The following is a 26,980-nucleotide window of genomic DNA, read 5'->3' as shown; positions in this document are numbered from 1 at the left end:
TCATCGTCAAAGCCACCGTCGTCAGCGTCAACATCATCAACGTCACCGTCATCAGCGTCACCGTCATCAGCGTCACCGTCATCAGCGTCACAGTCATCAACGTCACCATCGTCAGCGTCACCGTCGTCAGCGTCACCGTCATCAGCATCACCGTCATCAGTGTCACCGTCATCAGTGTCACTGTCATCAACGTCACCGTCATCAGAGTCACCGTCATCAACGTCACCATCATCAGTGTCGTCGTCATCGTCAAAGGCACCGTCATCAGCGTCACCGTCATCAGCGTCACCGTCATCAGCGTCATCGTCATCGTCAAAGCCACCATCGTCAGCGTCACCGTCATCAACGTCACCATCGTCAGCGTCACCATCGTCAGCGTCACCGTCATCAGCGTCATCAACGTCACCATCATCAGCGTCACCGTCATCAGCGTCACCGTCATCAGCGTCACCGTCATCACTGTCATCAGTATCACCGTCATCAGCGTCATCAGCGTCACCGTCATCAGCGTCACCGTCATCAGCGTCACCGTCATCAGCGTCACCGTCATCAGCGTCATCAGTGTCACCGTCATCAGCGTCATCAGCGTCACCGTAATCAGCGTCACCGTCATCAGCGTCACAGTCATCAGCGTCACCGTCATCAACGTCACAGTCATCAGCTTCATCGTCATCAGCGTCACCGTCATCAGCGTCACCGTCATCAGCGTCACCATCATCAGTGTCACCGTCATCAACGTCACCGTCATGAGCGTCACAGTCATCAGCGTCAGTCATCAGCATCCCCGTCATCGTCAAAGCCACCGTCGTCAGCGTCACCGTCATCAGCGTCACCGTCATCAGCGTCATCAGTGTCACCGTCATCAGCGTCACAGTCATCAGCGTCACCGTCATCAGCGTCACCGTCATCAGTGTCACCGTCATCAGCGTCACCGTCATCAGCGTCACAGTCATCAGCGTCACCGTCATCAGTGTCACAGTCATCAGTGTCACCATCATCAGTGTCACTGTCATCAGTGTCACAGTCAACAGTGTCACCGTCATCAGCGTCACCATCATCACCGTCATCAGTGTCACAGTCATCAGTGTCACCATCATCAGTGTCACCGTCACCGTTATCAGCGTCACCGTCATCAGCGTCACCGTCATCAGCGTCACCGTCATCAGCGTCAGAGTCATCAGCGTCACCGTCATCAGCGTCACCGTCATCAGCGTCACAGTGATCAGCGTCACAGTCATCAGTGTCACCGTCACCGTTATCAGCGTCACCATCGTCACCGTCATCAGCGTCACCGTCATCAGCGTCACCGTCATCAATGTCACCGTCACCGTTATCAGCGTCACCATCGTCACCGTCATCAGCGTCACCGTCATCAACGTCATCAGTGTCACCGTCATCAGCGTCACCATCATCACCGTCATCAGTGTCACCGTCATCAGCGTCACCATCGTCACCGTCATCAGCGTCACCGTCATCAGCGTCATCAGTGTCACCGTCATCAGCGTCACCATCATCACCGTCATCAGTGTTACCGTCATCAGCGTCACCGTCATCAGTGTCACTGTCATTAGCGTCACCATCATCACCGTCATCAGTGTCACCGTCATCAGCGTCATCAGCGTCACCGTCATCAGCGTCACCGTCATCAGCGTCACAGTCATCAGCGTCACCGTCATCAGTGTCACAGTCATCAGCGTCACCGTCATCAGCATCACTATCATCAGCGTCACCGTCATCAGCATCACCGTCATCACCGTCATCAGTGTCACCGTCATCAGCGTCATCAGCGTCACCGTCATCAGCGTCACCGTCATCAGCGTCACCGTCATCAGCGTCACAGTCATCAGCGTCACCGTCATCAGTGTCACCATCATCAGTGTCACAGTCAACAGTGTCACCGTCATCAGCGTCACCATCATCACCGTCACCGTCATCAGTGTCACAGTCATCAGTGTCACCATCATCAGTGTCACCGTCACCGTTATCAGCATCACCGTCATAAGCGTCACAGTCGTCAGCGTCACCGTCATCAGCGTCACAGTGATCAGCGTCACCGTCATCAGCGTCACCGTCATCAGCGTCACAGTGATCAGCGTCACAGTCATCAGTGTCACCGTCACCGTTATCAGCGTCACCATCGTCACCGTCATCAGCGTCACCGTCATCAGCGTCACCGTCATCAACGTCATCAGTGTCACCGTCATCAGCGTCACCATCATCACCATCATCAGTATCACCGTCATCAGCGTCACCATCGTCACCGTCATCAGCGTCACCGTCATCAACGTCATCAGTGTCACCGTCATCAGCATCACCATCATCACCGTCATCAGTGTCACCGTCATCAGCGTCACCGTCATCAGTGTCACCGTCATCAGTGTCACTGTCATCAGCGTCATCAGTGTCACCGCCATCAGTGTCACCATCATCAGTGTCACCGTCATCAGTGTCACCATCATCAGCGTCATCAGTGTCACCGTCATCAGCGTCATCAGCGTCACCGTCATCAGCGTCATCAGCGTCACCGTCATCAGCGTCACCGTCATCAGCGTCATCAGCGTCACCGTCATAAGCGTCATCAGTGTCACCGTCATCAGTGTCACCATCATCAGCGTCACCGTCATCAGTGTCGCCATCATCAGTGTCACCGTCATCAGCGTCATCAGCGTCATCAGCATCACCGTCATCAGCGTCACTGTCATCAACGTCACCGTCATCAGCGTCACCGTCATCAGCATCATCAGCGTCACCGTCATCAGCGTCACCGTCATCAGCGTCACCGTCATCAGTGTCACCGTCATCAGCGTCATCAGTGTCACCGTCATCAGTGTCACCGTCATCAGCGTCACCGTCATCAGCGTCACCGTCATCAGCGTCATCAGTGTCACCGTCATCAGTGTCACCGTCATCAGCGTCATCAGCGTCACAGTCATCAGCATCACCATCATCAGCGTCACCGTCATCAGCGTCACCGTCATCAGCGTCACAGTCATCAGCGTCACAGTCATCAGTGTCACCATCATCAGCGTCACCGTCATTGCCAAAGCCACCGTCGTCAGCGTCACCGTCATCAGTGTCACCGTCATCAGCGTCATCAGCGTCACCGTCATCAGCGTCACCGTCATCAGCGTCATCAGCGTCACCGTCATCAGCGTCACCGTCATCAGCGTCACCGTCATCAGCATCACAGTCATCAGTCACCGTCATCAGTGTCACCGTCATCAGTGTCACCGTCATCAGCGTCACCGTCATCAGCGTCACCGTCATCAGCTTCACAGTCATCAGTCACCGTCATCAGTGTCACCGTCATCAGTGTCACCATCATCAGCGTCACCGTCATCAGTGTCACCGTCATCAGCGTCACAGTCATCAGTCACCATCATCAGTGTCACCGTCATCAGTGTCACCGTCATCAGCGTCACAGTCATCAGCGTCACAGTCATCAGCATCCCCGTCATCGTCATCAGCGTCATCAGCGTCATCAGTGTCACAGTCATCAGCGTCACCGTCATCACCGTCATCAGCGTCACCGTCATCAACGTCATCAGCGTCACCGTCATCAGCATCACCGTCATCACCGTCATCAGCGTCACCGTCATCAGCGTCACCGTCATCACCGTCATCAGCATCACCATCATAAGCGTCACCGTCATCAACGTCACCATCGTCACCGTCATCAACGTCACCATCGTCACCGTCATCAGTGTCACAGTCATCAGCGTCACCGTCATCACCGTCATCAGCGTCACCGTCATCAGCATCACCGTCATCACCGTCATCAGCGTCACCGTCATCAGCGTCACCGTCATCAGCGTCACCGTCATCAGCGTCACAGTCATCAGCATCACCATCATCAGCGTCACCGTCATCAGCGTCACCGTCATCAGCGTCACAGTCATCAGCGTCACAGTCATCAGTGTCACCATCATCAGCGTCACCGTCATCGCCAAAGCCACCGTCGTCAGCGTCACCGTCATCAGTGTCACCGTCATCAGCGTCATCAGCGTCACCGTCATCAGCGTCACCGTCATCAGCGTCACAGTCATCAGTCACCGTCATCAGTGTCACCGTCATCAGTGTCACCGTCATCAGCGTCACAGTCATCAGTGTCACCGTCATCAGTGTCACCGTCATCAGCGTCACAGTCATCAGTCACCGTCATAAGCGTCACCGTCATCAGTGTCACCGTCATCAGCGTCACCGGGTGTCCCACCCCCCGTGTCCCACCCCCCCCGTGCCCCCCCCCCGTGTCCCACCCCCCCCCGTGTCCCACCCCCCCCCCGTGCCCCACCCCCCAGGAGGAGTGTGCTAGAGATGGAGCTGGCCGTCTGTAAGATCGACCTCATGGCCCTCAACTCGCAGCTGCTGGACGCCATCCAGCAGAAGGTCGATCTCAGTCAGGAGCTCGAGGCCTGGCAGGTGATGGTGGTGGTGATGGTGGTGGTGATGGTGGTGATGGTGGTGATGGTGATGGTGGTGATGGTGATGGTGGTGGTGGTGATGGTGGTGATGGTAGTGGTGATGGTGGTGATGGTGATGGTGGTGATGGTGGTGGTGATGGTGGTGGTGGTGATGGTGGTGGTGGTGATGGTGGTGGTGATGGTGGTGGTGATGGTGATGGTGGTGATGGTGGTGGTGATGGTGGTGGTAGTAGTGATGTTGGTGGTGGTGGTGGTGATGTTGGTGATGATGGTGGTGATGGTGGTGATGATGGTGGTGGTGGTGGTGATGGTGGTGATGGTGGTGGTGGTGGTGATGGTGGTGGTGATGGTGGTGGTGATGGTGTTCATGATGGTGGTCATAATGATGGTGGTAGTGGTGATGTTGGTGGTGGTGGTGATGGTGGTGGTGATGGTGGTGATGATGGTGGTGATAATGATGGTGGTAGTAGTGATGTTGGTGGTGGTGATTTTGATATCATTGTTGATGGTGATTTTGATGCTAATATCGTAACGCTGATTAATATGATGGTGATAATGCAGTCTGATTTAGATTCTGGAGATTCATAATGGCCGTGTCATAGACACTGAGAGCCTGGGTTCAACACTGGGACTGGGTGTCTCTCTCTCTCTCTCAGGGGGTTCACGATGGCCGTGTCAGAGACACTGAGAGCCTGGGTTCAACACTGATTCTGGGTTTCTCTCTCAGGGAGTTCATAATGGTCGTGTCAGAGACACTGAGAGCCTGGGTTCAACACTGGGTCTGGGTCTCTCTCTCTCTCAGGGGGTTCACGATGGCCGTGTCAGAGACACTGGGAGCCTGGGTTCAACACTGAGTCTGGGTTTCTCTCTCGGGGGGTTCACGATGGCCGTGTTGCATTTGGAGACTTCAACTTTTGCTGCTATAAAGGTTCACATCTCCCTGTCTCTCTCCCTGTCTCTCTCCCTGTCTCTCTCCCTGCATCTCCCTGCATCTCCCTGTCTCTCTCCCTGCATCTCCCTGTCTCTCTCCCTGCATCTCCCTGCATCTCCCTGTCTCTCTCCCTGCATCTCCCTGCATCTCCCTGTCTCTCTCCCTGCATCTCCCTGCATCTCCAAGTGTCTCCAATGGGTTCATGTTCACACCACGGCGGTGTTGTTGTTGGTCAACAATCCGCTGTGTTAGACACGTACACACACACACACACACGTACACACACTCACGTGTACGCACACACACGTGTACACACACATGTGTACACACACACATGTGTACACACATACGTACAGGCACAATCACACAAACTTCACACACACGTGTACACACACACACCAATATACATACACACACTGACACCAATATACATACACACGTACACACACACACACCAATATACATACACACACTCACACACACCAATATACATACACACACTTACACCAATATACATACACACGTACACACACCAATATACATACACACACTCACACACACCAATATGCATACACACACTTACACACACACACACACCAATATACATACACACACACCAATATACATACACACACTTACACACACACCAATATACATACACACACTCACACACACCAATATACATACACACACACTCACACACACCAATATACATACACACACTCACACACACCAATATACATACACACACTTACACACACACACCAATATACATACACACACCAATATACATACACACACCAATATACATACACACACTTACACACACCAATATACACACACCAATATACATACACACACGTACACACACCAATATACATACACACACTCACACCAATATACATACACGCACTTACACACACATACACACACACTTACACACACGTACACACACACTTACACACACGTACACACACACTTACACACACACCAATATACACACTTACACACACGCCAATATACATACACACACACACATGTACACACACACACACTTACACACACACCAATACACACACACCAATATACATATACACACACACCAATATACATATACACACACACACTTACACACACACCAATATACATACACACACTTACACACACACACTTACACACACACCAATATACATACACGCACTCACACACACACACCAATATAATACACACTTACATACACACACCAATATACATACACACACACTTACACAAACGTGCACACACACTTACAAACACACCAATATACACACACTTACACACACACTTACAAACACACCAATATACACACACTTACACACACATAAACACACACGTGTACACTTACACACACTTACACACCTACACACGTGTACACTTACACACACACATACACACACACACGTGTACACACACTTACACACACACACCCACACGTGTACACACACATATATACACACACGTGTACACACATTTACACACACACACACGTGTACACACACGTGTACACTTATACACACACACTTACACATACACACGCACGTGTACACACACACGTGTACACACACACTTACACACACACTTACACACACACGTGTACACACACACTTACACACACACTTACACACACACACGTGTACACACACACACACTTACACAAACCCACACACGTGTACACACACACTTACACACTTACACACACGTGTACACACACACTTACACACACGTGTTCACACACACTTACACACACACACACACCCACACACGTGTCCACTGCCCCACCGTGCATGTCCCCCCCACACCTTCAACCCCCCAGTTCGCCTCTTCCAGTGTCATAACCTTCGTCATCCTCTGGCTACTGATGTGACTCACCATCAACATCACCATCAACAACATCAACATCACCACCATCAACAACATCAACATCACCACCATCACCACCATCACCACCACCATCACCACCACCACCATCACCACCACCACCATCACCACCACCACCATCACCACCACTATCACCACCATCACCACCATCACCACCACCATCACTACCAACATCACCACCATCACCACCATCACCACCATCACCACCACCATCACCACCATCATCACCACCACCACCATCATCATCACCACCACCACCATCATCACCACCACCACCACCATCATCACCACCACCACCACCACCATCACCACCATCACCACCATCACCATCACCACCATCACCATCATCACCATCACCACCATCACCATCACTATCACCACCACCATCACCACCATCACCATCACCACCATCACCATCATCACCATCACCACCACCATCACCACCACCACCACCATCACCACCACCACCACCATCACCACCACCACCATCACCACCATCACCACCATCACCATCACCACCATCACCACCACCATCACCACCACCATCACCACCTCCCCCTTCTCCTCTCTTCTCTCTCCCCATGCCTCGCCAGTGATGCTGGACACAACAAGGTGTGGCCGCGACGCTCCCTAAAGTGACCACACCACAGTGCAGAGCGCGCACACACACACACACACCTGTGTGCGTGTGTGTAACTGTGTGTGTGTACCTGTGTGTGTGTAACTGTCTGTGTGTACCTGTGTGTGTGTAACTGTGTGTGTGTACCTGTGTGTAACTGTGTGTGTGTGTACCTGTGTGTGTGTGTGTACCTGTGTGTGTGTGTGTACCTGTGTGTGTGTGTACCTGTGTGTGTGTAACTGTGTGTGTGTGTACCTGTGTGTGTGTAACTGTGTGTGTGTGTGTACCTGTGTGTGTGTGTAAGTGTGTGTGTGTACCTGTGTGTGTGTAACTGTGTGTGTGTGTGTACCTGTGTGTGTGTACCTGTGTGTGTGTGTAACTGTGTGTGTGCGTGTACCTGTGTGTGTGTACCTGTGTGTGTGTGTACCTGTGTGTGTGTACCTGTGTGTGTGTAACTGTGTACCTGTGTGTGTGTATGTACCTGTGTGTGTGTACCTGTGTGTGTGTAACTGTGTGTGTGTGTGTACCTGTGTGTGTGTATGTACCTGTGTGTGTGTACCTGTGTGTGTGTAACTGTGTGTGTGTACCTGTGTGTGTGTGTAACTGTGTGTGTGTACCTGTGTGTAACTGTGTGTACCTGTGTGTGTATGTACCTGTGTGTGTGTGTACCTGTGTGTGTGTGTACCTGTGTGTGTGTAACTGTGTGTGTGTGTACCGGTGCTCGCTAACAGCACTTGCCCCTACAGTCTGTTAAGGCTATACGGGGGATCTTTGTTTGATCTTTGTGTGTACCTGTGTGTATGTACCTGTGTGTGTGTACCTGTGTGTGTGTGTACCTGTGTGTGTGTGTGTGTGTACCTGTGTGTGTGTGTAACTGTGTGTGTGTGTACCTGTGTGTGTGTGTGTGTGTACCTGTGTGTGTGTGTACCTGTGTGTGTGTACCTGTGTGTGTGTGTACCTGTGTGTGTGTAACTGTGTGTGTGTGTGTGTACCTGTGTGTGTGTACCTGTGTGTGTGTAACTGTGTGTGTGTGTGTACCTGTGTGTGTGTGTAACTGTGTGTGTGTAACTGTGTACCTGTGTGTGTATGTACCTGTGTGTGTGTACCTGTGTGTGTGTACCTGTGTGTGTGTGTGTACCTGTGTGTGTGTGTAACTGTGTGTGTGTACCTGTGTGCGTGTACCTGTGTGTGTGTACCTGTGTGTGTGTACCTGTGTGTGTGTAACTGTGTACCTGTGTGTGTATGTACCTGTGTGTGTGTACCTGTGTGTGTGTAACTGTGTGTGTGTATGTACCTGTGTGTGTATGTACCTGTGTGTGTGTAACTGTGTGTGTGTACCTGTGTGTGTGTATGTACCTGTGTGTGTGTACCTGTGTGTGTGTACCTGTGTGTGTGTGTACTTGTGTGTGTGTACCTGTGTGTGTGTACCTGTGTGTGTGTAACTGTGTGTGTGTGTGTGTACCTGTGTGTGTGTGTACCTGTGTGTGTATGTACCTGTGTGTGTGTATGTACCTGTGTGTGTGTACCTGTGTGTGTGTGTACCTGTGCGTGTACCTGTGTGTGTACGTGTGTGTAACTGTGTACCTGTGTGTGTGTGTACCTGTGTGTGTGTGTACCTGTGTGTGTGTGTACCTGTGTGTGTGTGTGTACCTGTGTGTGTGTGTGTGTACCTGTGTGTGTGTACCTGTGTGTGTGTGTACTTGTGTGTGTGTACCTGTGTGTGTGTACCTGTGTGTGTGTAACTGCATCAGCCAGTCATCTCAGTCAGTCGACCCGTGGCACCTGGGTCTGCCCCGTGACCTCCTGCCAGCGGGCGTTCGACACTTCACGTGGCCTCAGGGTGCACATAGCCTGGCACAAGCGTCGTGGTGACGTCACCGCCACTTAGTGGCGAATGGCGGTTGTTGTTGTTGTTGTGTGTAACTGTGTGTGTGTGTGTACCTGTGTGTGTGTGTACCTGTGTGTGTGCGTGTACCTGTGTGTGTGTGTACCTGTGTGTGTGTGCGTGTACCTGTGTGTGTGTGTAACTGTGTGTGTGTGTGCCTGTGTGTGTGTGTAACTGTGTGTGTGTGTACCTGTGTGTGTGTGTGTGTACCTGTGTGTGTGTGTACCTGTGTGTGTGTGTGTACCTGTGTGTGTGTGTGTACCTGTGTGTGTGTGTAACTGTGTGTGCACCTGTGTGTGTACCTGTGTGTGTGTAACTGTGTGTGTGTGTGTACCTGTGTGTGTGTATAACTGTGTGTGTGTGTGTACCTGTGTGTGTGTGTACCTGTGTGTGTGTGTACCTGTGTGTGTGTGTGTACCTGTGTGTGTGTACCTGTGTGTGTGTACCTGTGTGTGTGTGTACCTGTGTGTGTGTGTACCTGTGTGTGTGTAACTGTGTGTGTGTGTACCTGTGTGTGTGTGTAACTGTGTGTGTGTGTACCTGTGTGTGTATGTACCTGTGTGTGTGTGTGTACCTGTGTGTGTGTGTACCTGTGTGTGAGTGGCTGGCTGAGGTGCCATTTGCTGAGGAAGTATTGAAGGCGATCCGGAGTCTGAGACCAGGAATGGCAGCGGGCAGAGATGATCTCCCAAGCGAAATGCTGAGGGAGGGTGGCGTTTGTGCACAGACTGCCTTATATGACATCATAACAACAGTCTGGACCACTGGACGGGTTCCGCAGGATTGGAAGGATGCCCTGGTGGTCCCCCTTTTTAAGAAGGGGGACCGCACAGACTGTAACAACTACAGGGGCATCTCACTCCTCAGTGTGCCGGGAAAGGTCCTGGCAAGGATTATTCAGCATCGCCTTGCCAGGCACGCTGAGGAGAGGCTTGCGGAGCCCCAATGCGGTTTCAGGAAAGGGCGGTCCTGCACAGATGCCATATTTTCTGTCCGTCTGCTACAGCAGAGGTGTAGGGAATTCCAACAAGACCTACATCTCTGCTTTATTGACCTGGTCAAGGCCTATGATACCATCAGTAGGCCTGGGCTCTGGGTCGTTCTTCGTGCTTTTGGAGTACCTGACCCTCTGCTCACGATCATTAAGGACCTTCATGATGGTGAGCGGGCCCGGGTAAAACTACGTGGCCGGGAGTCAGAGCCATTCCCTGTACACCTTGGGGTGCGACAGGGATGTCCTCTGGCTCCCACATTATTTAACATCTATTTTGACCACGTAGTTCGTGAAGCCTTCAATAGCTGTACCGGGGGAATCTCCATATGGTACAGATATAATGGGAGGCTAATCGATGCCCGGGTGCGGTCAAGGGATGGCTCCCTATTGCTCAACCACGTTATGTATGCTGATGACTTGGTAATAGCTGCTCAGTCAGAGGAGGAGTTGGAGACGCTGCTGCTGAGACTGGAGCGTGCCACTAAGAGGTGGGGCCTTACCATCAGCCCCACCAAAACTAAGCACCTGCCTGGGTATTTTGTACCATCGGACACTCCACCCCCACAACTCCCAATCGGTGATGGGGCAGTTGTGGAGAGAGTGGAGAGTTTCCCATACCTGGGCAGTGTGCTTGTGACTGGCTCCAGTTTAACAGCAGAGGTCTCACTCCGAATCAGTCGAGCGGCAATATCTTTTCATCGGTTGCGTAACGCTGTGTGGAAGCTACCTGGTCTGTCGCTCCGCACTAAGCTTCAGGTCTTCTCGGCCACGGTCATTCCCTCCCTTCTCTACGCTTGCGAAACGTGGACCCCCCTAATGGAACATCTTCGCCGGTTAGAAACATTTAGGCTGGCCTGCCTACGATCCATCCTGGGTTTAACCAGACTGGATTGTGTGAGGAGCTCACAAATCCTTGAAAGATCTGGGCAGGGTCCCATCGGTGAGCTCCTCCGGCAGGCAAGGCTGCGATGGCTGGGTCATGTTGCCCGCATGCCCAGCCACCGCATGCCGAAACAGCTTTTGTTTGGCCGGATTGAGGGGGCTAAGCGGGCGCGGCACGGGCTAGAGAAGAGATGGAGTGATGTGGTACAGGAGGACGTGGAGCTGAGTGGACTTGCCGATGACTGGTACCAGCGGTGTCAAGATCGGCCTCTGTGGAGGAGGCTCGTGAAGGATGCTACTGGGCAGTTGGAGGCAGTCGCCCTCCAACAACAACGGAGGGCGGAGGAGCGACGCTCAGAACAACGAGCGGAGCGCCGGGTGGCTAAAGCACAGCAGGTTGGCACAGTAGGGGGCACAGGTGGTGCATCAGCCAGTCATCTCAGTCAGTCGACCCGTGGCACCTGGGTCTGCCCCGTGACCTCCTGACAGCGGGCGTTCGACACTTCACGTGGCCTCAGGGTGCACATAGCCTGGCACAAGCGTCGTGGTGACGTCACCGCCACTTAGTGGCGAATGGCGGTTGTTGTTGTTGTGTGTAACTGTGTGTGTGTGCCTGTGTGTGTGTGTACCTGTGTGTGTGTGTGTAACTGTGTGTGTGTGTGTACCTGTGTGTGTGTACCTGTGTGTGTATGTACCTATGTGTGTGTGTAACTGTGTGTGTGTGTACCTGTGTGTGTGTATGTACCTGTGTGTGTGTGCGTGTACCTGTGTGTGTGTGTGTGTAACTGTGTGTGTGCCTGTGTGTGTGTGTGTGTGTAACTGTGCGTGTGCCTGTGTGTGTGTGTAACTGTGTGTGTGTGTACCTGTGTGTGTGTGTACCTGTGTGTGTGTAACTGTGTGTGTGTACCTGTGTGTGTGTAACTGTGTGTGTGTGTACCTGTGTGTGTGTGTGTGTGTACCTGTGTGTGTGTAACTGTGTGTGTGTGTACCTGTGTGTGTGTGTGTACCTGTGTGTGTGTGTGTGTGTACCTGTGTGTGTGTACCTGTGTGTGTGTGTACCTGAGTTTGTGTGTACCTGTGTGTGTGTGTACCTGTGTGTGTGTAACTGTGTGTGTGTGTACCTGTGTGTGTGTGTGTGTAACTGTGTGTGTGTACCTGTGTGTGTATGTACCTGTGTGTGTGTACCTGTGTGTGTGTACCTGTGTGTGTGTGTACCTGTGTGTGTGTGTAACTAGTGGGGAGCGGTAGTGTAGCGGCTAGCGCGCTGCGCTATGAACCTGGCGACCCGGGTTCGATTCCCGCTCACGGCCAACACCAGTGACAATTATCTGAACCGGTCTCGGGCCTCCCCTAGGTCGACTCAGCCTCAAATGAGTACCTGGTGCGGTGTGTAAACATTGCCACTAGGGAGACAAAGGCGGTCGGGCGTGGTGCTGGCCACCCACCCCCTCGTGTACCGTTCCGGCCTTCATAGGTGCTCGCTAACAGCACTTGCCCCTACAGTCTGTTAAGGCTATACGGGGGATCTTTGTTTATCTTTGTGTAACTGTGTGTGTGTGCCTGTGTGTGTACCTGTGTGTGTACCTGTGTGTGTGTGTAACTGTGTGTGTACCTGTGTGTGTGTACCTGTGTGTGTGTGTGTACCTGTGTGTGTGTGTGTGTACCTGTGTGTGTATGTACTTGTGTGTGTGTGTGTACCTGTGTGTGTGTGTACCTGTGTGTGTGTGTACCAGTGTGTGTGTGTACCTGTGTGTGTGTGTAACTGTGTGTGTGTGCCTGTGTGTGTGTGTAACTGTGTGTGTGTACCTGTGTGTGTGTGTAACTGTGTGTGTGTACCTGTGTGTGTGTGTGTGTACCTGTGTGTGTGTGTAACTGTGTGTGTGTATACCTGTGTGTGTGTACCTGTGTGTGTGTATGGACCTGTGTGTGTGTGTGTGTAACTGTGTGTGTGTGTACCTTTGTGTGTGTATGTACCTGTGTGTGTGTGCGTGTACCTGTGTGTGTGTGTAACTGTGTGTGTGTGTGCCTGTGTGTGTGTGTAACTGTGTGTGTGTACCTGTGTGTGTGTGTACCTGTGTGTGTGTACCTGTGTGTGTGTGTGTACCTGTGTGTGTGTGTGTACCTGTGTGTGTGTAACTGTGTGTGTGTACCTGTGTGTGTGTAACTGTGTGTGTGTGTACGTGTGTACCTGTGTGTGTGTGTGTAACTGTGTGTGTGTACCTGTGTGTGTGTGTACCTGTGTGTGTGTGTGTACCTGTGTGTGTGTACCTGTGTGTGTGTGTACCTGTGTGTGTGTGTACCTGTGTGTGTACCTGTGTTTGTGTGTACCTGTGTGTGTGTGTGTGTACCTGTGTTTGTGTGTACCTGTGTGTGTGTGTGTACCTGTGTGTGTGTGTAACTGTGTGTGTGTACCTGTGTGTGTATGTACCTGTGTGTGTGTGTACCTGTGTGTGTGTAACTGTGTGTGTGTGCCTGTGTGTGTGTACCTGTGTGTGTGTGTAACTGTGTGTGTGTGTACCTGTGTGTGTGTGTAACTGTGTGTGTGTGTGTACCTGTGTGTGTGTACCTGTGTGTGTGTGTACCTGTGTGTGTGTAACTGTGTGTGTGTGTACCTGTGTGTGTGTAACTGTGTGTGTGTGTGTGTGTAACTGTGTGTGTGTGTAACTATGTGTGTGTATGTACCTGTGTGTGTGTACCTGTGTGTGTGTACCTGTGTGTGTGTACCTGTGCGTGTACCTGTGTGTGTACCTGTGTGTGTGTAACTGTGTGTGTGTAACTATGTACCTGTGTGTGTCTGTGTGTGTTTACCTGTGTATGTGTAACTGTGCGTGTGTGTGCGTGTACCTGTGTGTGTGTGTACCTGTGTGTATGTGTGTACCTGTGTGTGTGTGTACCTGTGTGTGTGTGTAACTGTGTGTGTGCGTATCTGTGTGTATGTATATCTGTGTGTGTGTACCTGTGTGTGTGTGTAGGGGAGTATGGGGAGTGGTGGTGCAGTGGTTAGCGCTACGCTTTGCAACGAACCTAGCGACCCGGGTTCGATTCCCGCTCACGGCCAACACCGGCAGTGACGATTATCTGAACCGGTCCTGGGCCTCCCCTAGGTCGACTCAGCCTCAAATGAGTACCTGGGTGTGGCTGTGATGGTGTAGTGAACATCGCTAGCACTGGGGGAGACAAAGGCGGCCGGGCGTGGTGTTGCTGGTCACACCACCCCCTCGTGTCCCGTGCCGGCCTTCACAGGCGCTGCTACTCGCTAACAGCACTTGCCCCTACAGTCTGTTGCAGGCTACACGGGGGATCTTTGCCTTTGTACCTGCATGTACCTGTCTATGTTTCAGTGAGTCCAACTGATTCGCAACTAGACGTGGTGTTCACTCAGCCACACCACGGTAGAACTAGACATGGTGTTCACTCAGCCACACCACGGTAGAACTAGACGCGGTGTTCACTCAGCCACACCACAGTAGAACTAGACGCGGTGTTCACTCAGCCACGGTAGAACTAGACGCGGTGTTTACTCAGCCACACCACGGTAGAACTAGACGCGGTGACTACTCAGCCACACCACGGTAGAACTAGACGCGGTGTTCACTCAGCCACACCACGGTAGAACTAGACGCGGTGTTCACTCAGCCACACCACGGTAGAACTAGACGCGGTGTTCACTCAGCCACACCACGGTAGAACTAGATGCGGTGTTTACTCAGCCACACCACGGTAGAACTAGACGCGGTGTTCACTCAGCCACGGTAGAACCAGACGCGGTGTTCACTCAGCCATGGTAGAACTAGACGAGGTGTTCACTCAGCCACGGTAGAACTAGACGCGGTGTTCACTCAGCCACACCACGGTAGAACTAGACGCGGTGTTCACTCAGCCACGCCACGGTAGAACTAGACGCGGTGTCCACTCAGCCACACCACGGTAGAACTAGACGCGGTGTTCACTCAGCCACGGTAGAACTAGACGCGGTGTTCACTCAGCCACGGTAGAACTAGACGCAGTGTTCACTCAGCCTCTCTACGGTAGAACTAGACGCGGTGTTCACTCAGCCACACCACGGTAGAACTAGATGCGGTGTTCACTCAGCCACACCACGGTAGAACTAGACGCGGTGTTCACTCAGCCACACCACGGTAGAACTAGACGCGGTGTTCACTCAGCCACAGTAGAACTAGACGCGGTGTTCACTCAGCCACGGTAGAACTAGACGCGGTGTTCACTCAGCCACACCACGGTAGAACTAGACGCGGTGTTCACTCAGCCACGGTAGAACTAGACGCGGTGTTCACTCAGCCACGCCACGGTAGAACTAGACGCGGTGTTCACTCAGCCACACCACGGTAGAACTAGACGCGGTGTTCACTCAGTCACACCACGGTAGAACTAGACGCGGTGTTCACTCAGCCACGGTAGAACTAGACGCGGTGTTCACTCAGCCACGGTAGAACTAGACGCGGTGTTCACTCAGCCACGGTAGAACTAGACGCGGTGTTCACTCAGCCACACCATGGTAGAACTAGACGCGGTGTTCACTCAGCCACGGTAGAACTAGACGCGGTGTCCACTCAGCCACGGTAGAACTAGACGTGGTGTTCACTCAGCCACACCACGGTAGAACTAGACGCGGTGTTCACTCAGCCACACCACGGTAGAACTAGAAGCGGTGTTCACTCAGCCACACCACGGTAGAACTAGACGCGGTGTTCACTCAGCCACGGTAGAACTAGACGCGGTGTTCACTCAGCCACACCACGGTAGAACTAGACGCGGTGTTCACTCAGCCACGCCACGGTAGAACTAGACGCGGTGTTCACTCAGCCACGCCACGGTAGAACTAGACGCGGTGTTCACTCAGCCACGCCACGGTAGAACTAGACGCGGTGTTCACTCAGCCACACCACGGTAGAACTAGACGCGGTGTCCACTCAGGCATGGTAGAACTAGACGCGGTGTTCCCTCAGCCACACCACGGTAGAACTAGACGCGGTGTTCACTCAGCCACGCCACGGTAGAACTAGACGCGGTGACTACTCAGGCACGGTAGAACTAGACGCGGTGTTCACTCAGCCACACCACGGTAGAACTAGACGCGGTGTTCATTCAGCCACACCACGGTAGAACTAGACGTGGTGTTCACTCAGCCACGGTAGAACTAGACGTGGTGTTCACTCAGCCACGGTAGAACTAGACGCGGTGTTCACTCAGCCACACCCCGGTAGAACTAGATGCGGTGTTCACTCAGCCACACCACGGTAGAACTAGACGTGGTGTTCACTCAGCTACGGTAGAACTAGACGCGGTGTTCACTCAGCCACACCACGGTAGAACTAGACGTGATGTTCACCCAGCCATGGTAGAACTAGACGCGGTGACTACTCAGCCACACCACGGTAGAACTAGACGCGGTGTTCACTCAGCCACACCACGGTAGAACTAGATGCGGTGTTCACTCAGCCACGCCACGGTAGAACTAGACGCAGTGTTCACTCAGCCACGCCACGGTAGAACTAGACGCGGTGTTCACTCAGCCACACCACGGTAGAACTAGACGTGATGTTCACTCAGCTACGGTAGAACTAGACGCGGTGTTCACTCAGCCACGGTAGAACTAGACGCGGTGTTCACTCAGCCACACCACGGTAGAACTAGACGCGGTGTTCACTCAGCTACGGTAGAACTAGACGCGGTGTTCACTCAGCCACACCACGGTAGAACTAGACGTGGTGTTCACTCAGCCACGCCACGGTAGAACTAGACGCGGTGTTCACTCAGCCACGGTAGAACTAGACGCGGTGTTCACTCAGCCACACCACGGTAGAACTAGACGTGATGTTCATCCAGCCATGGTAGAACTAGACGCGGTGACTACTCAGCCACACCACGGTAGAACTAGACGCGGTGTTCACTCAGCCACGGTAGAACTAGACGCGGTGTTCACTCAGCCACACCACGGTAGAACTAGACGTGGTGTTCATTCAGCCACACCACGGTAGAACTAGACGCAGTGTTCACTCAGCCACGCCACGGTAGAACTAGACGCGGTGTTCACTCAGCCACACTACGGTAGAACTAGACGCGGTGTTCACTCAGCCACACCACGGTAGAACTAGACGCGGTGTTCACTCAGCCACGCCACGGTAGAACTAGACGCGGTGTCCACTCAGGCACGGTAGAACTAGACGCGGTGTTCACTCAGCCACACCACAGTAGAACTAGACGCGGTGTTCACTCAGCCACGCCACGGTAGAACTAGACGCGGTGTTCACTCAGCCACACCACGGTAGAACTAGACGCGGTGTTCACTCAGCCACACCACGGTAGAACTAGACGCGGTGTTCACTCAGCCACACCACGGTAGAACTAGACGTGGTGTTCACTCAGGCATGGTAGAACTAGACGCGGTGACTACTCAGCCACACCACGGTAGAACTAGACGCGGTGTTCACTCAGCCACACCACGGTAGAACTAGACGTGATGTTCACCCAGCCACGGTAGAACTAGACGCGGTGACTACTCAGCCACACCACGGTAGAACTAGACGCGGTGTTCACTCAGCCACGGTAGAACTAGACGCGGTGTTCACTCAGCCACACCACGGTAGAACTAGACGCGGTGTTCATTCAGCCACACCACGGTAGAACTAGACGTGGTGTTCATTCAGCCACACCACGGTAGAACTAGACGCGGTGTTCACTCAGCCACGCCACGGTAGAACTAGACGCGGTGTTCACTCAGCCACACTACGGTAGAACTAGACGCGGTGTTCACTCAGCCACACCACGGTAGAACTAGACGCGGTGTTCACTCAGCCACGCCACGGTAGAACTAGACGCGGTGTCCACTCAGGCACGGTAGAACTAGACGCGGTGTTCACTCAGCCACACCACGGTAGATCTAGATGCGGTGTTCACTCAGCCACGCCACGGTAGAACTAGACGCGGTGTTCACTCAGCCACGCCACGGTAGAACTAGACGCGGTGTCCACTCAGGCACGGTAGAACTAGACGCGGTGTTCACTCAGCCACACCACAGTAGAACTAGACGCGGTGTTCACTCAGCCACGCCACGGTAGAACTAGACGCGGTGTTCACTCAGCCACACCACGGTAGAACTAGACGCGGTGTTCACTCAGCCACACCACGGTAGAACTAGACGCGGTGTTCACTCAGCCACACCACGGTAGAACTAGACGTGGTGTTCACTCAGGCATGGTAGAACTAGACGCGGTGACTACTCAGCCACACCACGGTAGAACTAGACGCGGTGTTCACTCAGCCACACCACGGTAGAACTAGACGTGATGTTCACCCAGCCACGGTAGAACTAGACGCGGTGACTACTCAGCCACACCACGGTAGAACTAGACGCGGTGTTCACTCAGCCACGGTAGAATTAGACGCGGTGTTCACTCAGCCACACCACGGTAAAACTAGACGCGGTGTTCATTCAGCCACACCACGGTAGAACTAGACGTGGTGTTCATTCAGCCACACCACGGTAGAACTAGACGCGGTGTTCACTCAGCCACGCCACGGTAGAACTAGACGCGGTGTTCACTCAGCCACACTACGGTAGAACTAGACGCGGTGTTCACTCAGCCACACCACGGTAGAACTAGACGCGGTGTTCACTCAGCCACGCCACGGTAGAACTAGACGCGGTGTCCACTCAGGCACGGTAGAACTAGACGCGGTGTTCACTCAGCCACACCACGGTAGATCTAGATGCGGTGTTCACTCAGCCACGCCACGGTAGAACTAGACGCGGTGTCCACTCAGGCATGGTAGAACTAGACGCGGTGTTCACTCAGCCACACCACAGTAGAACTAGACGCGGTGTTCACTCAGCCACACCACGGTAGAACTAGACGCGGTGTTCACTCAGCCACGGTAGAACTAGACGCGGTGTTCCCTCAACCACACCACGGTAGAACGAGACGCGGTGTTCACTCAGCCACGGTAGAACTAGACGCGGTGTTCACTCAGCCACACCACGGTAGAACTAGACGCGGTGTTCACTCAGCCACACCACGGTAGAACCAGACGCGGTGAATACTCAGCCACCCCACGGTAGAACTAGACATGGTGTTCACTCAGCCACACCACGGTAGAACCAGACGCGGTGACTACTCAGCCACCCCACGGTAGAACTAGACGCGGTAACTACTCAGCCATGCCACGGTAGAACCAGACGCAGTTCGCTATCCCGGCCCGGACCACGAGCCGGGTCCCGGTACCGCGTGGCTGGAGGCTTCTTCTCCCCGACGTGGAGCTTCCAACACCGGCACTCGAAGAAGAAACCCCGAGCTGCTCACGGAGCTCTCGTTATATATGCCCCCGGGCCCGGGGCTGGCTCCGCCCCTCTGCCCCGCCCACGTTCCAGGCTCCGCCCCTCAGCCCCGCCCACTTCCAGGCTCCTCGAGCCCCTTCTAGAATGTTCCTGAGAGCCCCTCAGAACCACGTGACCGCCCCTCAGCCCCGCCCACCTTCCAGGCTCCTCGGGCCCCTTCTGGAATGTTCCAGAGGGCCCCTCAGAACCACGTGACCTCCCCTCTGCCCCGCATACTTTTCAGGCTCCACGTGCCCCTTCTGGAATGTTCCACACCTGTGTGTGTGTGTGTAACTGTGCCTCTACGTACCTGTGTGTGTGTGTAGCTGTGCCTCTACGTGTCTGTGCGTGTGTGTGTGTGTAACTGTGCCTCTACGTACCTGTGTGTGTGTGTAGCTGTGCCTCTACGTACCTGTGTGTGTGTGTAACTGTGCCACTACGTACCTGTGTGTGTGTGTAGCTGGGCCTCTACGTACCTGTGTGTGTGTGTAGCTGGGCCTCTACGTACCTGTGTGTGTGTGTGTGTAGCTGTGCCTCTACGTACCTGTGTGTGTGTGTAACTGTGCCTCTACGTACCTGTGTGTGTGTGTAGCTGTGCCTCTACGTACCTGTGTGTGTGTGTAACTGTGCCACTACGTACCTGTGTGTGTGTGTAGCTGGGCCTCTACGTACCTGTGTGTGTGTGTGTAACTGGGCCTCTACGTACCTGTGTGTGTGTGTAGCTGGGCCTCTACGTACCTGTGTGTGTGTGTAACTGTGCCTCTACGTACCTGTGTGTGTGTGTGTAGCTGTGCCTCTACGTGCCTGTGTGTGTGTGTAGCTGGGCCTCTACGTACCTGTGTGTGTGTGTGTGTAGCTGTGCCTCTACGTACCTGTGTGTGTGTGTAACTGTGCCTCTACGTGCCTGTGTGTGTGTAGCTGTGCCTCTACGTACCTGTGTGTGTGTGTGTAACTGGGCCTCTACGTGCCTGTGTGTGTGTGTAGCTGTGCCTCTACGTACCTGTGTGTGTGTGTAACTGTGCCTCTACGTACCTGTGTGTGTGTGTAACTGTGCCTCTACGTACCTGTGTGTGTGTAACTGTGCCTCTACGTACCTGTGCGTGTGTGTGTAGCTGTGCCTCTACGTACCTGTGTGTGTGTGTAGCTGGGCCTCTACGTACCTGTGTGTGTGTGTAACTGGGCCTCTACGTACCTGTGTGTGTGTGTAGCTGGGCCTCTACGTACCTGTGTGTGTGTAGCTGGGCCTCTACGTACCTGTGTGTGTGTGTGTGTGTAACTGGGCCTCTACGTACCTGTGTGTGTGTGTGTAGCTGGGCCTCTACGTACCTGTGTGTGTGTGTAACTGTGCCTCTAGGTGCCTGTGTGTGTGTGTGTAACTGTGCCTCTACGTACCTGTGTGTGTGTGTAACTGTGCCTCTACGTACCTGTGTGTGTGTAGCTGGGCCTCTACGTACCCGTGCGTGTACCTGTACGTACCTGTGTCTACCTACCTGTACCTACCCGTATGTACCTAGGGGTCCGTCCATAAATGACGTCACGCACCTGGGGGGGAGGGGGGGGGTGTGGTCAAACATTTGTGACGACGTGTGACGAGGGTGGTGGGGGTGGGGGGTGGGGGTTTGAGACACGTGACGTCACATCGAAATGCGCAACTTTATAAATAAACGTAGGCAACACGTTCTACTTGATTAAATAGAATTCTTAATAAATTTTTCTCCTGCAACATCAGAGTGCAGCGCCGCATTAAATACGCACGACAATGACGATAGTTTAAAGCGATTTGAAGCATGCTTTTTTTTGGGGGGGGGGTGGGCAGAGCTTTGTGACGTCATATTTGAGGGGGTGTGTCTGGCTTTTTGTGACGTCATGTCTGAGGGGGGGGTGTGTCTGGCTTTTTGTGACGTCATATCTGAGGGGGGGTGTGTCTGACTTTTAGTGACGTCATATTTGAGGGGGGTGTGTCTTACTTTTTGTGACGTCATATTTGAGGGGGGGTGGGTGTCTGACTTTTTGTGACGTCATATCTGAGGGGAGGGGTGTGTATGACTTTTTTGTGACGTCATATCTGAGGGGGGGTGGGGGGGGTCTGACTTTTTGTTACGTCATATCTGATGGGGGTGGGTGTGTCTGACATTTTGTGACGTCATATCTGAGGGGGGTGGGTGTCTGACTTTTTGTGACGTCATATCTGAGGGGGGATGGGTGTGACTTTTTGTGACGTCATATCTGAGGGGGGTTTGTCTGACTTTTTGTGACGTCATATTTGGGGGGGGTGTCAGACTTTTTGTGATGTCATATCTGAGGGGGGTGTGTGTCTGACTTTTTGTGACGTCATATCTGAGGGGGGGGGTCTGACTTTTTGTGACGTCATATCTGAGGCGGGTGGGTGTGTCTGACTTTATGTGACGTCATGTCTGAGGGGGGCGGGTGTGTCTGACTTTTAGTGACGTCATATTTGAGGGGGTGTGTCTGACTTTTAGTGACGTCATATTTGAGGGGGTGTGTCTGACTTTTCGTGACATCATATTTGAGGGTGTGTGTCTGACTTTTAGTGACGTCATATTTGAGGGGGTGTGTCTGACTTTTCGTGACGTCATATCGGAGGGGGTCTGACTTTTAGTGACGCCGTGTGACGAGGGGGGGGCGGGGGCGGGGGCGGCGGGGGGGGGGGTCAAAAAATCGTCCAAATTCTCGCGACGTCATTCATGGCCCGCCCCCTACTCTGTGTGCGCCCGCTACGTGCGGCGTACCGCCTCCACCGCCTCCACCGCCTCCACCGCCTCCACCGCCTCCACCGCCTCCACCACCGCCTCCACCGCCACCACCGCCTCCACCGCCTCCACCGCCACCACCGCCTCCACCGCCTCCACCACCACCACCGCCTCCACCGCCTCCACCGCCACCACCGCCTCCACCGCCTCCACCGCCACCACCGTCTCCACCGCCTCCGCCACCACCACCGCCACCACCGCCTCCACCGCCTCCACCACCGCCTCCGCCACCTCCACCGCCTCCACCGCCACCACCGCCACCACTCACCTTGACCCGCTTTGCCCCCCCTCCCCCCCCCTCCCCGCCACCCCCGGCGTCCGTCGTTCCGTGCCCCCGCGCCCCCGCAGGACGACATGCACGCGGTGATCAGCCAGCAGCTGAAGGAGAAGCACCGACGCGGCACCGCCGCCAGGAGCCCCCCAGGAGCGCTGCAGCAGCTGGGGGTCCTCTCCTCCCTGTGGGGGGGGGCCGGGGGGGGCGGGGGGGCCGGGGGGGCCTCCCCGGCACCGCCGGCGCTGCACGAGATGCTGCAGGCAGAGGGGAAGACCTTGCTGGCGGCCATCTTCAAGAAGAGCTGAGGGGTGGGTGGGGTGGGTGGGTGGGGTGGGTGGGGTTCACGGTGGGTGGGTGGGGTGGGTGGGGGTCACGGTGGCCGTGTGGGTGGGTGGGTGGGGTTCACGGTGGGTGGGTGGGGTTTACGGTGGCCGTGTGGGTGGGTGGGGTTCACGGTGGGTGGGGTTCAAGATGGCCTTGTGGGTGGGGTTCACGATGGCCTTGTGGGTGGGGTTCACGATGGCCGTGTGGGTGGATGGGGTTCACGGTAACCTTGTGGGTGGGTGGGGTTCATGGTGGCCGTGTGGGTGGGTGGGGTTCAGGATGGCCGTGTGGGTGGGTGGGGTTCACGGTCACCTTGTGGGTGGGTGGGGTTCACGGTGGCCGTGTGGGTGGGTGGGGTTCAGGATGGGCGGGTGGGTGGGGTTCACGATGACCGTGTGGGTGGGTGGGGTTCAGGATGGCCGTGTGGGTGGGTAGGGTTCAGGATGGCCGTGTGGGTGGGTGGGGTTCAAGATGGCCGTGTGGGTGGGGTTCAAGATGGCCGTGTGGATGGGTGGAGTTCAAGATGGCCGTGTGGGTGGGTGGGGTTCACGATGGCCGTGTGGGTGGGTGGGGTTCACGGTGGCCGTGTGGGTGGGTGGGGTTCAGGATGGCCGAGTGGGTGGGTGGGGTTCACGGTGGCCGTGTGGGTGGGTGGGGTTCATGATGGCCGTGTGGGTGGGGTTCAAGATGGCCGTGTGGGTGGGTGGAGTTCAAGATGGCCGTGTGGGTGGGTGGGGTTCAGGATGGCCGTGTGGGTGGGTGGGGTTCACGATGGCCGTGTGGGTGGGTGTGGTTCACAGTGGCCGTGTGGGTGGGTGGGGTTCACGGTCACCTTGTGGGTGGGTGGGGTTCACGATGGCCGTGTGGGTGGGTGGGTTTCACGATGGCCTTGTGGGTAGGGTTCACGATGGCCGTGTGGGTGGGTGGGGTTCACGATGGCCGTGTGGGTGGGTGGTGTTCACGGTGGCCGTGTGGGTGGGTGGGTTTCACGATGGCCGTGTGGGTAGGGTTCACGATGGCCGTGTGGGTTTGGGTAGTGTTCACTATGGCCGGAGTCGCCTTACTTGAAGAGTGGAATGATGATACACACACACAGAGTGTGGCCTCATCCCCATCTGTGCGTGGAACAGATGGGATTTAGTCCACACACACACACAGAGAGTGGACTAATCCCCACCTGTTCCACCTCTCTCGGCGAGACAGAGAGAGACTTTTGACTTTGACGATTCCGTCACGATACGCACAAAGTCACCAGCAGCACGACTAAAACAATCGCGCTACAAATCCGCGGCGCTGTGGCGTTAAAAGCACCGCGCACGACACCAAATAAAAGCCACGCGGTTGTGGTGGTTGTGGTGGTTGGGGTGGTGGTTGTGGTGGTGGTTGTGGTGGTTGGGGTGGTGGTTGTGGTGGTGGTTGTGGTGGTGGTTGTGGTGGTGGTGGTTGTTGTGGTGGTGGTGGTGGTTGTGGTGGTTGTGGTGGTTGTGGTGGTGGTTGTGGTGGTGGTTGTGGTGGTGGTGGTGGTGGTTGTGGTGGTGGTGGTTGTGGTGGTCGTTGTGGTGGTGGTTGGGGTGGTAGTGGTGGTGGTGATGGTGACGGTGGTGATGGTGACGGTGGTGATGGTGGTGGTGATAATGGTGGTGGTGGTGATGGTGGTGGTGGTGATGGTGGTGATAATGGTGGTGGTGATGGTGATGGTGGTGGTGATGGTGGTGGTGGTGGTGATGGTGGTGGTGATGGTGGTGGTGGTGGTGGTGATGATGGTGGTGGTGGTGGTGATGGTGGTGGTGGTGATGGTGGTGGTGATAATGGTGGTGGTGATAATGGTGGTGGTGATGGTGGTGGTGGTGATGGTGGTGGTGATAATGATGGTGGTGGTGATGATTGGATGTCGCGCTGGTGGTATTGATGCCACTGCTGATGATCATGCTACCACTGCTGCTGCTGCCGATGATGATGATGATGCTACCACTGATGATGATGGTACCACTGCTGATGATGGTAACCGTATGTTTATAACAAGTACGCGGTTAACTCAACGGGCGGCCCAAATGATTGTCCACAATTGATCGCGGTGGTGACAACCACGATGATGATGGTGATGATGATCTTGTTGGTACTACTGGTGGCCAGGAGATGTTAACTACCTCGCCTGGTATACAGGAGGTCGTGGGTTCAATCCTGACCCTGACGATGCCTGCTGCTGCTGTATATTTGAAGTCTGCGTCTCTCTCTCTCATCATCACCATCATCACGGTGGCTAGGAGATGTTAACTACCTTGCCTGGTATACAGGAGGCGAATGGGTTCAATACCGACCCTGACGATGCCTGCTGCTGCTGCTGCTGTATATTTGGAGTCTGCGTCTCTCTCTCTCATCATCACCATCATCACGGTGGCTAGGAGATATTAACTACCTCGCCTGGTATACAGGAGGTCGTGGGTTCAATCCTGACCCTGGCGATGCCTGCTGCTGCTACTGCAGCTGTATATTTGAAGCCTGCGTCTCTCTCTGTGGGTCTCTGAATCTGTATGGGTCTCTGAGTATGGGTCTCTGTGGGTCTATGTGGGTGTGTATGGGTCTCTATGAGTATGAGTCTCTGTGAGTGTGGGTCTATGTATGGGTCTGTATGAGTATGGGTCTCTGTGGGTCTGTATGGGTCTCTCTGGGTATGGGTCTCTGTGGGTCTCTGTGGGTCTGTATGGGTCTCTGTGTGTGTGTTTGAGTCTCTGTAGGTGTGTATGGGTCTCTGTGGGTGTGTATGGGTCTCTGTGAGTATGAGTCTCTGTGGGTCTGTGTGGGTCTCTGTGAGTATGAGTCTTTGTGGATCTGTGTGGGTCTCTGTGGGTCTGTATGGGTCTCTTTGTGGGTCTCTGTAGGTGTGTATGTGTCTGTGTGGGTGTGTATGGGTCTCTATAAGTATGAGTCTCTGTGGGTCTGTGTGGGTCTCTGTGAGTATGAGTCTCTGTGGGTCTCTGTGGGTCTGTATGGGTCTCTGTGTAGGTCTCTGTAGGTATGAGTCTCTGTGGGTCTGTATGGGTCTCTGTGAGTATGAGTCTCTGTGGGTCTGTATGGGTCTCTGTGTAGGTCTGTATGGGTCTCTGTGGGTCTGTGTTGGTTCTCTGTGAGTATGAGTCTCTGTGGGTCTGTGTGGGTCTCTGTGTAGGTCTCTGTAGGTCTGCGTGGGTCTCTGTGAGTATGAGTCTCTGTTGGTCTGTATGGGTCTCTGTGAGTATGAGTCTCTGTGGGTCTGTATGGGTCTCTGTGTAGGTCTGTATGGGTCTCTATGGGTCTGTGTTGGTTCTCTGTGAGTATGAGTCTCTGTGGGTCTCTGTGAGTATGAGTCTCTGTGGGTCTCTGTGGGTCTGTATGGGTCTCTGTGTAGGTCTCTGTAGGTCTGCGTGGGTCTCTGTGAGTATGAGTCTCTGTGGGTCTGTATGGGTCTCTGTGAGTATGAGTCTCTGTGGGTCTGTATGGGTCTCTGTGGGTCTGTGTGGGTCTCTGTGAGTATGAGTCTCTGTGGGTCTCTGTGGGTCTGTATGGGTCTCTGTGTAGGTCTCCGTAGGTCTGTGTGGGTCTCCGTGAGTATGAGTCTCTGTGGGTCTGTGGGTCTCTGTGAGTATGAAT

At 54.1% G+C, this 26,980-nt stretch overlaps 1 protein-coding gene across 1 annotated transcript in view; it reads left to right on the top strand.

Moving 5' to 3' along the window:
- The window catches only part of LOC116958461 (uncharacterized), a 131,941-nt gene extending 108,607 nt beyond the window's left edge, over positions 1–23,334 (top strand). The window contains exons 10-13 of the mRNA XM_076056748.1: positions 4,299–4,419; positions 7,205–7,251; positions 7,863–7,881; positions 23,104–23,334. Of these exons, the coding sequence (XP_075912863.1) occupies positions 4,299–4,419; positions 7,205–7,251; positions 7,863–7,881; positions 23,104–23,334 (418 nt within the window). The remainder of the gene's footprint in view (positions 1–4,298; positions 4,420–7,204; positions 7,252–7,862; positions 7,882–23,103) is intronic.
- Positions 23,335–26,980: the final 3,646 nt, after the last annotated feature.

The sequence above is a fragment of the Petromyzon marinus genome, chromosome 77 (assembly GCF_048934315.1).
Source record: "Petromyzon marinus isolate PM22_M1 ecotype Great Lakes invasive population chromosome 77, UKy_Petmar_22M1.pri1.0, whole genome shotgun sequence".
Lineage (NCBI taxonomy): Eukaryota > Metazoa > Chordata > Hyperoartia > Petromyzontiformes > Petromyzontidae > Petromyzon > Petromyzon marinus.
Note: the sequence above shows the minus strand (reverse complement) of the source record. Positions and strands in the feature narration are given on the sequence as shown.